Source organism: Hoplias malabaricus, chromosome 2 (genome assembly GCF_029633855.1).
Source record: "Hoplias malabaricus isolate fHopMal1 chromosome 2, fHopMal1.hap1, whole genome shotgun sequence".
Lineage (NCBI taxonomy): Eukaryota > Metazoa > Chordata > Actinopteri > Characiformes > Erythrinidae > Hoplias > Hoplias malabaricus.
The window spans coordinates 14,396,245-14,408,845 of record NC_089801.1 but is presented as its reverse complement, the minus strand read 5'-3'; the positions used below and the strand labels follow the sequence as shown (position 1 = coordinate 14,408,845).

General features: G+C 39.7%; 1 protein-coding gene across 2 annotated transcripts in view; it reads right to left on the bottom strand.

Moving 5' to 3' along the window:
- The window catches only part of tll1 (tolloid-like 1), a 65,947-nt gene extending 56,704 nt beyond the window's left edge, over window positions 1–9,243 (bottom strand). Inside the window, exons 1-2 of one of the 2 annotated variants that reach the window (XM_066658617.1) lie at window positions 9,132–9,243; window positions 7,319–7,665 (exon numbers count right to left, since the gene is read on the bottom strand). In XM_066658617.1, the coding sequence (XP_066514714.1) occupies window positions 7,319–7,496 (178 nt within the window). In that variant the 5' untranslated portion in view covers window positions 7,497–7,665; window positions 9,132–9,243. Of the gene's footprint in view, window positions 1–7,318; window positions 7,666–8,767; window positions 8,854–9,131 lie in introns of those variants that run through there. The other variant, XM_066658618.1, reaches the window with a different exon arrangement.
- Between the last annotated feature and the right edge of the window lie 3,358 nt (window positions 9,244–12,601).

Below are 12,601 nucleotides of genomic sequence, written 5' to 3'. Positions count from 1 at the left end.
TTTCATTAAAGGGGACATATTATGACAAAAAAACACTTTTTCAGCATGTGCACATTAATTTGGGAATCTGGAGCGTACCAAGTCACACAAAACCACCCAGTCATTTTTTGTGGGCTGCTTACGTCTGGAAACATGGGGTAAAACAAGTTTCTCTGATTTTGTGCTGCTTCTTACGTACAGTGCAGACACTTTCTAATTCTCCCGTCTCCTTGTCCGAGTCTGTGCAATCACAGCACTGGACCCACACTTATCTAAGAGCGCAAAGACCAGAAATAAAATTACTTATTAACATTGTGTTCACTATTCACTATTCACTAGGATACTCAGTATACAGTGCACTATTATAGTGAATTTGGAAGATTTCAGACATGGCCTCTTGCAGGTTTTTACCGAACAGTACAATGGATTATAAGTATCCACTATGCAATGTGTTGTACACTATGTTTTGCAGTGCACTGTCACATTCTTTGAGTGCACTGAAAATTGTGCACTATGTTTTCAGACACTACTACAAAATGGCAGAATGAAAATATATATTGAATAGGGCACAGTGTTGGACACAGCATAAATTCTACCAAAATGGGAATAAAGCACTGTGTTTACTTGTGGATAAAGGAGTAAAATATGTCCACTTTAAGACCTGTAACTGAACTGAATCATGATAAAATTTGTAATTATATGCTTCACTCAACCGTTCCCTATAATAAAACTAAAAAATAATAATAAAAAAGGGGCCAGAGCAAACATGATTTTCTTCTTTGATTAATTTATTGTTATTGTTATTATTAATATTACTATTACTAATGTTAAGTGGCATCAAGTTGATTCCTACTCCTGGCAAACACATGGACACGTTTCTCCAGAACATGCATCAGTCTTAAAACTAAATCCTTACAGAGAATCATCGAATCTCAGTTCACCAAAATGTGCTTTAATTCCCATTTTCTAAAAGTAAAGATTCTGTGCATTTTGAAATCTTACATTCATCTAAGACTCAATTTAAATTTATAGAACAACTATACAGAATTTTTCTTTAAACACATCATGAGGAGTATTATTTTTTGGCCAACAGATGAGTTGCTATTATCCAACTGAATCGAGATAAATCAAGTCAAACCAGTTAAAATTAATTCTTAAACTCCAGAACTACAGCCCTGAGCCTTAAAGCACAGTCTTAATGTAAACTAATCCCTAGGCTAGAGTGCTGTTATCACACACACACACACCCACACATACATACACACACAACCATTAAGCCCTACCTCAGGTGTGTTTGTGTTCTTTTACTCTCAGTTTTGACCCAAACAAGTAGGCGTGGGCATATTCGCATAATGTGAAAGGGTTGGGTATTCCACGGTGACAGGGTCGTTATTCTCACAATGTCTTAAGATAACTGTGACAGATAATGCAGCCTAATGACTGTCTAATGATACAAGCCTATTACTGGCCTATTGAAACTAGCGTGGCCTTTTTTAAATAAGAACTGTGTGTACATACGAACAGAAGTCCTAAACAAAGCATTCTCTTTACTCAGGGCCCTGGAATGGACCGTTGGGTTCGACCTGTATGAACAACCAAACTCCTCTATGGCAGCTAAGTAACTTACGTATTAGTTTCATTTTGTTTTAATGCAACTTTAAAAAATTACACCAAATTTGGGCACAACTTCCACTCATAATTCAATTGTTTTATAGAGCGTAGTGACGTATTAGTGTTTTTATTAGGTATCAGATGTATTTATTAGATGTATCAGTGCCACTACTATTAAAGAAATTAGACTGCATTATTTCTATGCTGGAATATGGATTCAATCTCATAATTAACTCACACTCTCTCTCTCTTTAGTCTCGTGCCTGGCTTAATCCACACATTTATCACTTATAAAGTTGTTGAAGCTGGAATATGGAGGTGTTTTATTGTCTGAGGTATGAGCTGAGAAATGCAATTGTGTTCGATATTAACTCCCTCCCTGAAACTTTTAGTCTGCAATGTAATAATGTTATAATAAATGTTCTAATATTTTCCCCTTCCAAATAGAAAAAGGATACACTAGCATTTTAGCTTCTGATTAATCATGTCCTTTTGATTTACTCAGTTATATATTTTTACTGACACCACCACTTAAATCTTAAATCTGGAAATATATACTGTGTGTCCAAAAGCTGTGCCGTTTTTTTAAAGTGATTTAGACTATTTTAAGTTGTACCCATTGTGGACAAAGGCTTTTTGATGTGCATACTCTCCATGACAAAGGCACACACTTCTGCCTAAGGTCACCATGATCTACACCACAGGGCAATAAAGCAGTGGATCTGTATTCTCTGGAGAGATGATCACTTTCCAATAGCCTGGATACTTCTGATCCAGAATTAATTCTCCAACATCTGTGCTTGACATCGCTAACACTCTCCTGGCTGAATACAATCAGATCATCATAAAAAAAACATCCAATGTAACCTCCAAACCTTCCCAGAGGAGTAGCATCAGTTACATTAGAAAACAAAAGACAAACTACCTGTTAATACCCTTCATTCCAGAGGTGTTGAATAAGCAGATGTCTACTTCATTTTATATATAAGAGATACTTAGATTATATAAGGAGAATGTTTCTCTGACTCTGAGGAATGTTTAAGAGCTGGAGAGATGGGGTCGAAATGCTCTTTCAGCTAGGAGAGTGGCTAGCGTTAGCATTAGCAAGATCCAGATCGAAGTAGTTTGTTGGCTTGGCTGTTTTAAGGTGGTCAGCATTTAGCCTGAGGTGATTCACCAAGGGTGGACAGAAAATAGAGCTCTGTGGCACTTCAGAGACCACAAGTACTCTTTAACACATCCTGTACTACAGCAGAAATGAAAGAAATATAAACTATTCCATAAATAATCTAGCAGCATGTTTCTCCATAACTGCATTATACTAATCAGGGTTGGGTTGAGCCTAGAGGGAATTATTGTCACAAAGAAAGGATGGCAACCTGGACACAGCACACATCTATCAGTGGATATCACATACTCTCCTAGGCACTCGCACACTCATGCCTGTGGCCAATTTACCTACCAACATGTGTTGTTGGACTGCAGGAGGACACTGGTGCACCCAAAGGAAACACCACTGAATTTAGAGATTTCTTAACAACTAAATGTAATTTGAACTGAAATAGATATGAAGCTTTCACAGCACCTTTTACTGGGATTAAAGCTGCCCTTCTATGTTAGCTACATTAGTCTCAGAGCTCCAATACGATTATGCAATGTTCATTTTGGTTGCATTAAAGTTGGAGTGGCCATGTTGATTTGACACATTGAGAACACCACCTCAGCTTTTTGAGCGGGGAATTTCCAGACGAGGGCATGTTTTCTTAGTTTGTTTCAAAGTTGGGGAGCAGAAGTCTCAAGTTATGAGCTATAGTCGAACACAGCACTATTCCCATTTAATTTGAGTGATAGTAATTTTAGTTATTTATATTAATATATAACACACCATTACCAACTATTTTTGACATTTTTCAGCTTATCCAACCTGACAAATATATACATCCCGATACATATGGCATATTGGGAAATAGTGGTATATCGTATTGTGATTATATATTCCTCCGTATCGTACACCCCCACCCACCAAATAAACAGCTTTACATATCACTTTCTCAGATGTCTGGGACTTGTTCTCTGTTCTGTCGGTATATTTGAATTATGCATGTTTGAATTACACATTAGAGAGCAGTTAGTGTTTAAAGAGCAGTGATCTAAATATTGTCCACCCATTCCCTGTAGGACCACTATCAACATCGCTGATGAATTTCCAACATATTTTTTAGTTTAAAAACAGGGTTCCTCCCTATTACTACCTAACACTCTCCTACACACATACACACCCCTCCCATGAGGATTCCATTTTGACGCCTTAAAGAAAAAAGAAAAAAAAACAGCCCAGTGGTTGCACTTATTTAACAAATGCAGCCAAATTTCAACCACAATATGCTAAACACACACCCAGCCAAATACTCTCTCTCTCTCTCTCTCTCACACACACACACACACACACACACACACCCATAAATAGTGTCTGTGAGTGTGTATTTCTGTCATTATAATCATGTGCAATGATTTTGGAAACAAAGACAAAACCACAAAACCATGAAAATGATTCTCAGATTTACAGTTACTGCAGCCATTAGATAAAAAAAGAGGGGTTGATGGGTAGATGAGAAAGAGAGAAGACAGACAGACAGACAGACAGACAGATAAAATAGAAGAATAAAGAGAAGGGGCAAGACAGGAAAAAAGAGAGAGAGAAGCAATAGAGTGAGAGAGAGAGAGAGAGAGAGAGAGAGAGAGAGAAATGGGAAGCATTTCTGAAGAGTTTAAGTATACATGGTATTTTAAACATCTGTTCAGCCATGGGTGGAGCGTGCTTCACACACACACACACACACACACACACACACAAACAAAGAACAAAGAAAGACGACAATAAAGTATTACAGTCTTTATTCTTTATGCCCTCAGGTCATGACTTGTATGTATATATATATGTGTGTGTGTGTGTGTGTGTGTGTGTGTGTGTAGACTTCTGTATTATTTTTAAATGTTTTAATACAATCTTTAAGCTGTTTTTGTTGTGAAAAAGCATATTTTCTTGTGAGGACAAATAATATGTATAACCTGACATGTTGTCTTGTCTTTTGCTCGTTAATAAGTGCAGCTAAGACACTAAGACAGAAGCCTGAAACCCAGCATGCGTTCGGTCCAGGGTCAGTCCAACTTTTCATATACAACATTAAGCTTGGTTGAGTGATTTTAATTTATGTAGTAGTAGATGGTTATGCATTCTCTCACACAATCTCACTCTTATACTCGCTCTCTCTCAAAAGTGCTGTTATAGTCCATATACATGCATTTGGAAGAGCTCTGGGGTTTGACAAGTGGGTGAATAATGTTCCTGAATGTAACCAAAGATTACCCTGGTCTACAAATCCCCAGAGATGATGAGAGGGATGTGTTGGTTTGGTGGGAATGTATTTCCTCTTGATTGTTAAATGTGATTTTCTGCAGTAGCAAGACTAACAGTTGTTTACAAGGCGATGAGTGAACAATTCCACCCAAACACACTGACAATGTGTAGAATACAATATTGTATCCCCTTACAACATTTTAATACATATATTATTGTTATATCTATTCAACCATGTCTACAATAATATATCTATCTTAGTGTGGGCTCATGTGGGGGGATGTTATTTCTCTTTATGTAAATGTAAATGCTGAATGTATTCAAAACAAAAACCTAAACTTTAAATAAAAGCACCATTAGAAATGTCTGGCACTTAGCTGCTTACTTAGCATCACAAAGTCTGCTTCTCCAGTAACGCCGCTGCAATTCCAGTAATGCCATTATCATAGCCACATGTACATGGCTGCAGCCCACCATCTGTCAGGTATTGTTGCATGGTTGCAGCAGGTTCTGCCACGAGGCGCAGAGCAGCATTTTATTCAGCGGCAACATATAAATGCAGGATAACTTGTGTGTGTGTAAAGCTGTCCAGCTGTCTGTCAGATATTGAAAATAATCTGCTTTATAGCAGTGGCATCACATTCCTGTCATACATGCACACGTATATACACACACACACGGAGCCATATGGCACTCACAGAAGCTCAAACAGGCCTCACCAGGTCAAAAACAATGTGCTTCATACAAGAAAATTGAAAAAGAACAGGCATTTTCTGCTTTAAAAGTCAGTGAACTCTGCTGTGATGAATTAAAGCAGTGACTCTAACTGTAGGGACACGACAAGCACGTGGTCTCAGGAGCCACAGGCCCGGAGCCAGAGGAGGAAAACTGAATTAAACCAGACTCACAGTCTGTCAGGAGTGGGAGGAGACAGTGTTGTGTGTGAGGCACCATTAATACTAAAAATGAACCTTAAAAAATAGCCCTAAACTAACGGTTAAATGACTAAACCGATACGTTTAGGGATAATACCTCTATTTCTGTGGGTAGAATGTGGGTATACAGTAATTATCACTGTACATTAATGGCAGTGAACACACACACACACAGAGCAGCAGGCAGCCATCCCGGCCCTGGTGAACACCTATGGCAGAAGTCTTCAAATCCGGATTTTGGATCCTTGAAACTATAGTTTCAACTGCAGATGAATCTGACTAGCCGGGCATGGGCTGTTTCTCAAAATCAAGAATGAGATGTACTCTCCAGAAGATCTTTTCTGAGAAGAACGTTCATGTGAAAGCGGGTACTCTTTAGTTCCTGCTAACACCTGGTTCCAGTGAGCCGAGTAAGGATTAAATGTGACATGTAAACCGGGCAGAGCACTGATTGGCCAGAGACTTGTTTACACAGTGAAATACAGACATCCAGTACAAACTAGCCACTTATAAAATCTCCAATTTACAGCAGCTATCACTCTGTATTATACGACTCACAACTGCAGCTCGTGAAAGAGCGCCGTGGTGTTTTGAAGAGGTTCAAACATTCCTTGGATCGGTGGCCAATGAAAGAATCCAGCAAGAGCTGGACAGAGCAACAAAGAGCAGAAAAACTCTGCTGATTGGTCTGAACGGGGTCAGGGAGCTGTGTTCAGTCCCAAAAAACAACTAAATTGCATAGTATTGCCTCTGCCGTTGCTGTGGTTTCCAAAGTCTATGGAGCCTGTGAGAGACAGTGTTTTTGCAACATCATTGGCTATAATTTTGGGGCAGGGATGTGCTTTTTAGTGAAACAACATTCAGGGACCAAGCGAGTAGAGCAGGTACCATGCAGTGGTAAGCGCCAGTTGAGAAACAGCCATTGTGTCAAACGTTTTAAAATCCCAGCCTGGAACCTGGATCCAAGGTCTGGATTTGAAAACCCATGACCAATGGAGTATGAAGGAAAGCTAAACTGATGCAGTGGCTTGAGTCGGTATGATGTGGTGTGTGATATTTGCTGGACAGGACAAGTTCTGAGACCCCCCCAACCCCCCAAACCGGTCATTGGACCACACACTTATTTCTAGTGGTGGTTAGATGTACTTGAACGTCTTTTAAGGTAACAATGTGCTGTTGGAATCCATTCCCAAGGCCTTATGACATCTGCATACGCCTGTCCTAATTGATGGCATAAATCAGCATCACTGCTTTAATTTATTTCACTATAGAAACTGTTATCAGCCTTTAGAGATTCATGGTTTATGAAGGCTTATGTCAGTTGCTGTAAAATTTGCACTTACATCTGCTTTGCAGGTTATCACAGTTATTTCTGTGATTGTCTTAAACGATCTGCCTCGCAGTTACTTACTGAGCATTAAGAACAGACTCTTACCAGCCTTGCAGGGGTCTTTGTAGTCTATCGTCTCTGTTTTCTCCTCTTCGTAATAGTCGTACGTGTCTTCATAGTCTAAGCAGCTGTGCACGGACACTCTGCCCCAAAAAGTGATGCTGGCCAGCAGCAGAGTGACCCAATGCATTTTAGTCCTCAGTACTGAGCACACACAGTCCATCTGAAGCTCAGAGCACGGGGGGACCACGGCCAGACCGGAACATTGAGCCGGTTCACACTATGCTTCAGTGTGTATGCACACACACACACACACACACACACACACACACAAACAAAACTACTGGTAACCCACTCAGTGATAGTTCCCCGGCAGTCCAGGACACACAGGGCTGAAAAAGACAGAGAGAGTGAAACGGTTTAATATTATACATTTATAACATACAACTTTAACACATACCTAGGGTCTTACTTCAATATCCTTTAAAACCAAGGCCCATAAAACTCTTTCATCTGAAGAGGTGTTTTCAGGACAACTGAACTAAACTGAATTGAATCTACCTCTATTCAAATCAGCCCAATAAAGCAAAGGGGGGCGAGGCATGCACCCACACAGAGACACACACCTGGTAAAGGTGAGGTGGCTGCTCTTTTGTCCTCAGACTGAGAAGCCAGTGGCTGTAAAAGTAGCAGCGACACCTAAAAGCCCTAAAATGTCTAAAAGCCCTTAAAAGCACTGAAACTCTCGCCCTGAGTGAGTGGAAGTGGCTCCTTCTTCACCTAGGTGAGAGCAGTTATAAAGACACTAACAGGGGTGTGATATACACCACAGAGAGAGAGAGAGAGAGAGAGAGAGAGAGAGAGAGAGAGAGGATGAAGTTGCACTGAGGAATAGAGGGAAAGAGAAATAGGGTATAGATGGAAAAGATGCAGAAACAGACATTGAGAGAGTGACAGAGATAAAAAGATAAAAACAAAGAAAAAGAGAGGGAATGAGAAAAGAGAGGGAAAGAGAAAAGAGAGGGAAAGAGGAACACAAAAATATTTCAGAGACTTTGAGAGAGGGAGTGATGGAGAAAACAACAGACAAAGAGAAAGAGAAAAAAATGGAAAAGAAACAGAAGTGAGACAGAGGTGAAATGAGGAGAAAGGACAGCAGAAAAAAGGAGAGACAGAAACGGTACAGAGACTGAGAAAGTGACAGGGAGAGGAAAAGAGACATTGAGAGAAAGTATCGGTGAAATATAAAGACAAACAGTGTAGAAACGGTGTGTTGGAGGATGATGAGTGTCAAAAAAAAAAAAGCATGGCCTCAGAAACGATAATATTCTGAAAGACGGAGGGTAAAAGACTGATATAGTGACACTGTGTCTGGCAGCTAAATGGCTAACGACAATCCTCACATAGGAAACTCACTCACACCTCAGTGTATTTCTCTCTCTCAAAAAAAAAACCTTCTACAGCTCAGGTAAACACTCTTCTCCTCCTCCTCACCTCAGCCCTTCTTTCCTCATGTTTTCGTTGTGAGCTCGTCCTTCTCTCTTCAGCTCTTCTTTTGTGAAATTTCTCCTCAACTCCCCCTTCCCGCCTCAGGTCTTCTTTTCTTTATTTTCTCTTCTGCTTTGTCTTTTTTCTCGTCAGTAATTCTGTGACAATCTCTCCCTCTCTCTCTCAGTTCAAACCAAAACACTTCACCTCAGTTTTAGCACCTTACGCCGACTCACTCTCTGTACACACACTTTTAACCTCTTTTAAAAGCACCGCTGTGCTTCAAGAAAACCGTTAAAGTCGAGTTTTTAAAAGAAGCTGGTTGTTTGGGTTCAGACGATGGTGAAGAGTAGCGGCGCTGGCCACTTACCTCAGAGTGAAAAGCGCTGTCCACGGGGTCCAAACAGCTCCAAGCTCATCTTCCACAGCGTTGTCCCCTTCTTTCTCTATCTATATCTTTCTGCCTCTCTCCTCCTCTTTCCTCTTCTTTTTCTTCTCTCTCTCTCTCTCTCTCTCTCTCTCTCTCTAAAGTCGCTGACCGGTGCCGCTCATATTCCGAACGTGCCCGTTTCCCTGGAGATTAGCGCGTCTCTCTCTCTCTCTCACTCTCTCTCTCTCAGATTAATCCCTCACTCCCTCCCTCTGGCAAGGTAGCTGCTGCGTACTGACGTCACGCCATCAATACGCCGGTGTGTGTGTGTGTGGCCTCAATGAGAGGACAATAAGAGATTTTGTGTAATGTTTTTTGCTGGACCTCATTTAAAAACCTACTTATTTCAAAACAATTAAAACTTTCATTAGAAAAAGTAAAACAGCACTTAAGTGTTGTCCGAGTTTAAGTTTTAAGTCTAGGTTTAAAGGTTTAGCTGAAGGTGTAGCATTAATCAAAATAGTCCTAACAAAAGCAGTATTGTTCGTTGACAATGTGCTGGTTTCACCCCACGTCCGATGCTGTGTGTAGAAACCTAAAAGAGCACCTACACTGCAGTGGATGCCGAGATCACAGTATTGGGTTCACGTTTAAGGGTTGGATTGAGCTATTTGGCTGCAGTAATAGAAGTCTATGAAAGTCCTCGTAAGTCCGGTAAATCAGATAGTGTGTGTACTAGGTTACTCTTGTGAGAACCAAGTGCCCTGACTGTAAAACTTGACTTTATTGCTGCTTCTCGTTTGAAAACATGCAATTTCCCCCGCAAACACAACTTTTTTTTTTTTAGAAAGCTAGAGCAGAACTGTGGTCACTGTGATTCAAGTTAAAGGTTAGGGTTTAGTCTGAAGATTAGCTTTAGCTGTAGGTGTAGCATTAAATGGCTACATTCACAAAAAAATCTGCAAGTGCAGTAAAACCTGGGTTTTGTACAAATGACCATTTGTCGGTGAAGAGTTAAAGACCCCATCCAGTGAAATGAGCAGTTATTTATTTGCTGTATGTGTCTTAGATGAATTATTAAACACTGTGGACAGTAATTCCATGTGAAACATATGTTAAACGTCAAGTTCTCAAAAGGGCAAACTCAGATAGTCTGGGTTTTGAACATCATAAACCTAAGGAACCAATCCCAACAACCTGTTCTGCGAGTATGAAGATAGAGGTGGGGTCTAATTACATATTCATAGATCGGCAGAGACTGAAAAAAAGGGAAGGCATAGAGTTTATTTGTAAGCGCTTTTAAGGCATTAAGAAATTTTATTTTTTGGAATTTTTTGGGGTTGGGGTTTAGTCCTAGATGTAGCATTACCTTAATATATTAATAAAGTAGTCCATGGAAGGCACAAGTGTAGTAAAATTAGTGTGTTTGTGTGTGTACTTGTTAAGCTATCCTTGTAATATGTCTGTACAATTATTGGACAAAAAAATTAGACTATACAAATGAGAATATTTTGGCGGTCCATATTTGAAAAGAGGTTGTTTTATCATTTTTATATAAGTGCCTTGTCTAATGTAACACAGAAGTGTACAAATGTCCTCACAAGTATAGTGAGACCAGTGTGTTTGTGTGTGCTGTGCTGTGTTCAGGAGTGTAAAGAGGTTTTTTTTTTTTTTTTTAAGAGTGGCTGGTGACTCAGGTCTTACGCAAATCAGGAATGACTGGAACCTCCACCAGGAGCTTTCATCTGCTCATTTGAGTCTTCATCATTGTGAAGGAGGGGGAGGAGAGTGCTGATAGGGAGGGAATCTCCTCTGAATGTGTGGAACAGGAAAACGTCCTCAGCAGTGTCTCTGTGAGTGAGTGTGTGTTTGCGTTTTCCTAAAAGGAAAACTCTGGGTGTGAAAAATTCGTTTTTGACTTGAAAATGAAATTTGACCGTAGGGCACAAGAGTGATCATTGTATGTAGAGCCAACACTGGGGAAATTTAACAGCTCTTTTACAGCTCAGTGAAATAATAGAACAGAAAAATCATAGCCATAGCCAATTACAGCTTTGATCTATTGGTTAATGAAGTGGGCTTGTGAAAGAAAGAATGCTGCTTCAATCCCTTTGATCAGCAGGAAAATTACAGGTGGGGTGAGTGAAAGAACAGCACAGTCTCCTCCCTCAACATCCACAACTGGGTTAACTCTAAGCAAGGCATAGTGTTTGTGTGTTCTCACCGCCCCAGTGCACAGGTGTATCTTGTGCAATGACAATAAATGCATGTTTGCAGTTTTTAAACACGTATTAATAAATGTAAAGGTCTACACTCTAATTGGAAAAGAACCAAGGGAATTTCCAGACTACTTGTTGTACTGGGGCACACAGAGTTTAGAGGTGTGTGTCTAGTGAAAACTAGTAAAATAGTAAATGTGATTGACCACTAAAGTGGAAGTTACACAGTTTTGAACCATTTGGCCAAAAGTGAATCCATATCCCCTCTGACATAAACACGAGGAACACTAGAACTGTGAATGTTGTAATTATAATCCTTCTACATTTCTGATTGAATGATTCATAAATAAACTATGAATGGTTTTACACGCTCTTACCATTATTTTCTGTGGGCAGGGAATGTCAGAGTGTTTGCTTATAGGGCCTAATTGTAGCGAAACATTCTTGAGATTAGAGGGCTGATTGTTCAATTCTCACAACTGGCAGAAGTATCTACAGGTACAGTGCCCTTGAGCAATGCACCCAACCCCCAAAATACTCCCCAGGTTCCGAGGGTGGCTGACTGCTACTCCCTATATGTGTGTTTATTGTCCCTTATCAGTAGTGTGAGTGTGTGTTTGTGCTCACTGCCACAAGTGTATTAAACATAGAGGTCAAAATTCTTTGTACACTTGTACAAAGACTATAAAACTTATGACTAGCCAACGTGGCCAAAATTGATATCACACTATATTGCTTAATTAAGCCTACTGGCTTTGTCAGTATTAACCCTTGTATTGTCTTCCATTTTGGAACCCTCTGGTGTCCCTTGGGTCAAATTGACCCGGGACATATTTGGGGACTTAAAAACAATTCTGATATAAAACTTTACTTCTTAAACCATTAACATATATTTTCTTTATCTCAATTTTAAACAACAGAGATAACATATATGTTCAATTATTGCAATTAGTATCTACTAGAACAGAGTTAACAGTCATTTTTTTTGACATAAGGTTATTATGGATGTTAAAAATCTGCTATACTCAAGACTTGGGTGTCTTAAATCATGTATATCTTGGGAAAAATGAATTGAGACAATGCATTCATTAGCATTTATTATTTTGAAAATAAAAGTAAATTTAGGTGCTGTTTACTCATCATGTATTCGCGAGTTGTTTTTGTTTTTTGGACTGAACAAGGTCTGCACCGGTTCTCACACATCAGTTTTCCCTGTTACACGTTTGGATTTCGCTGGAAATTTTCGTCTGC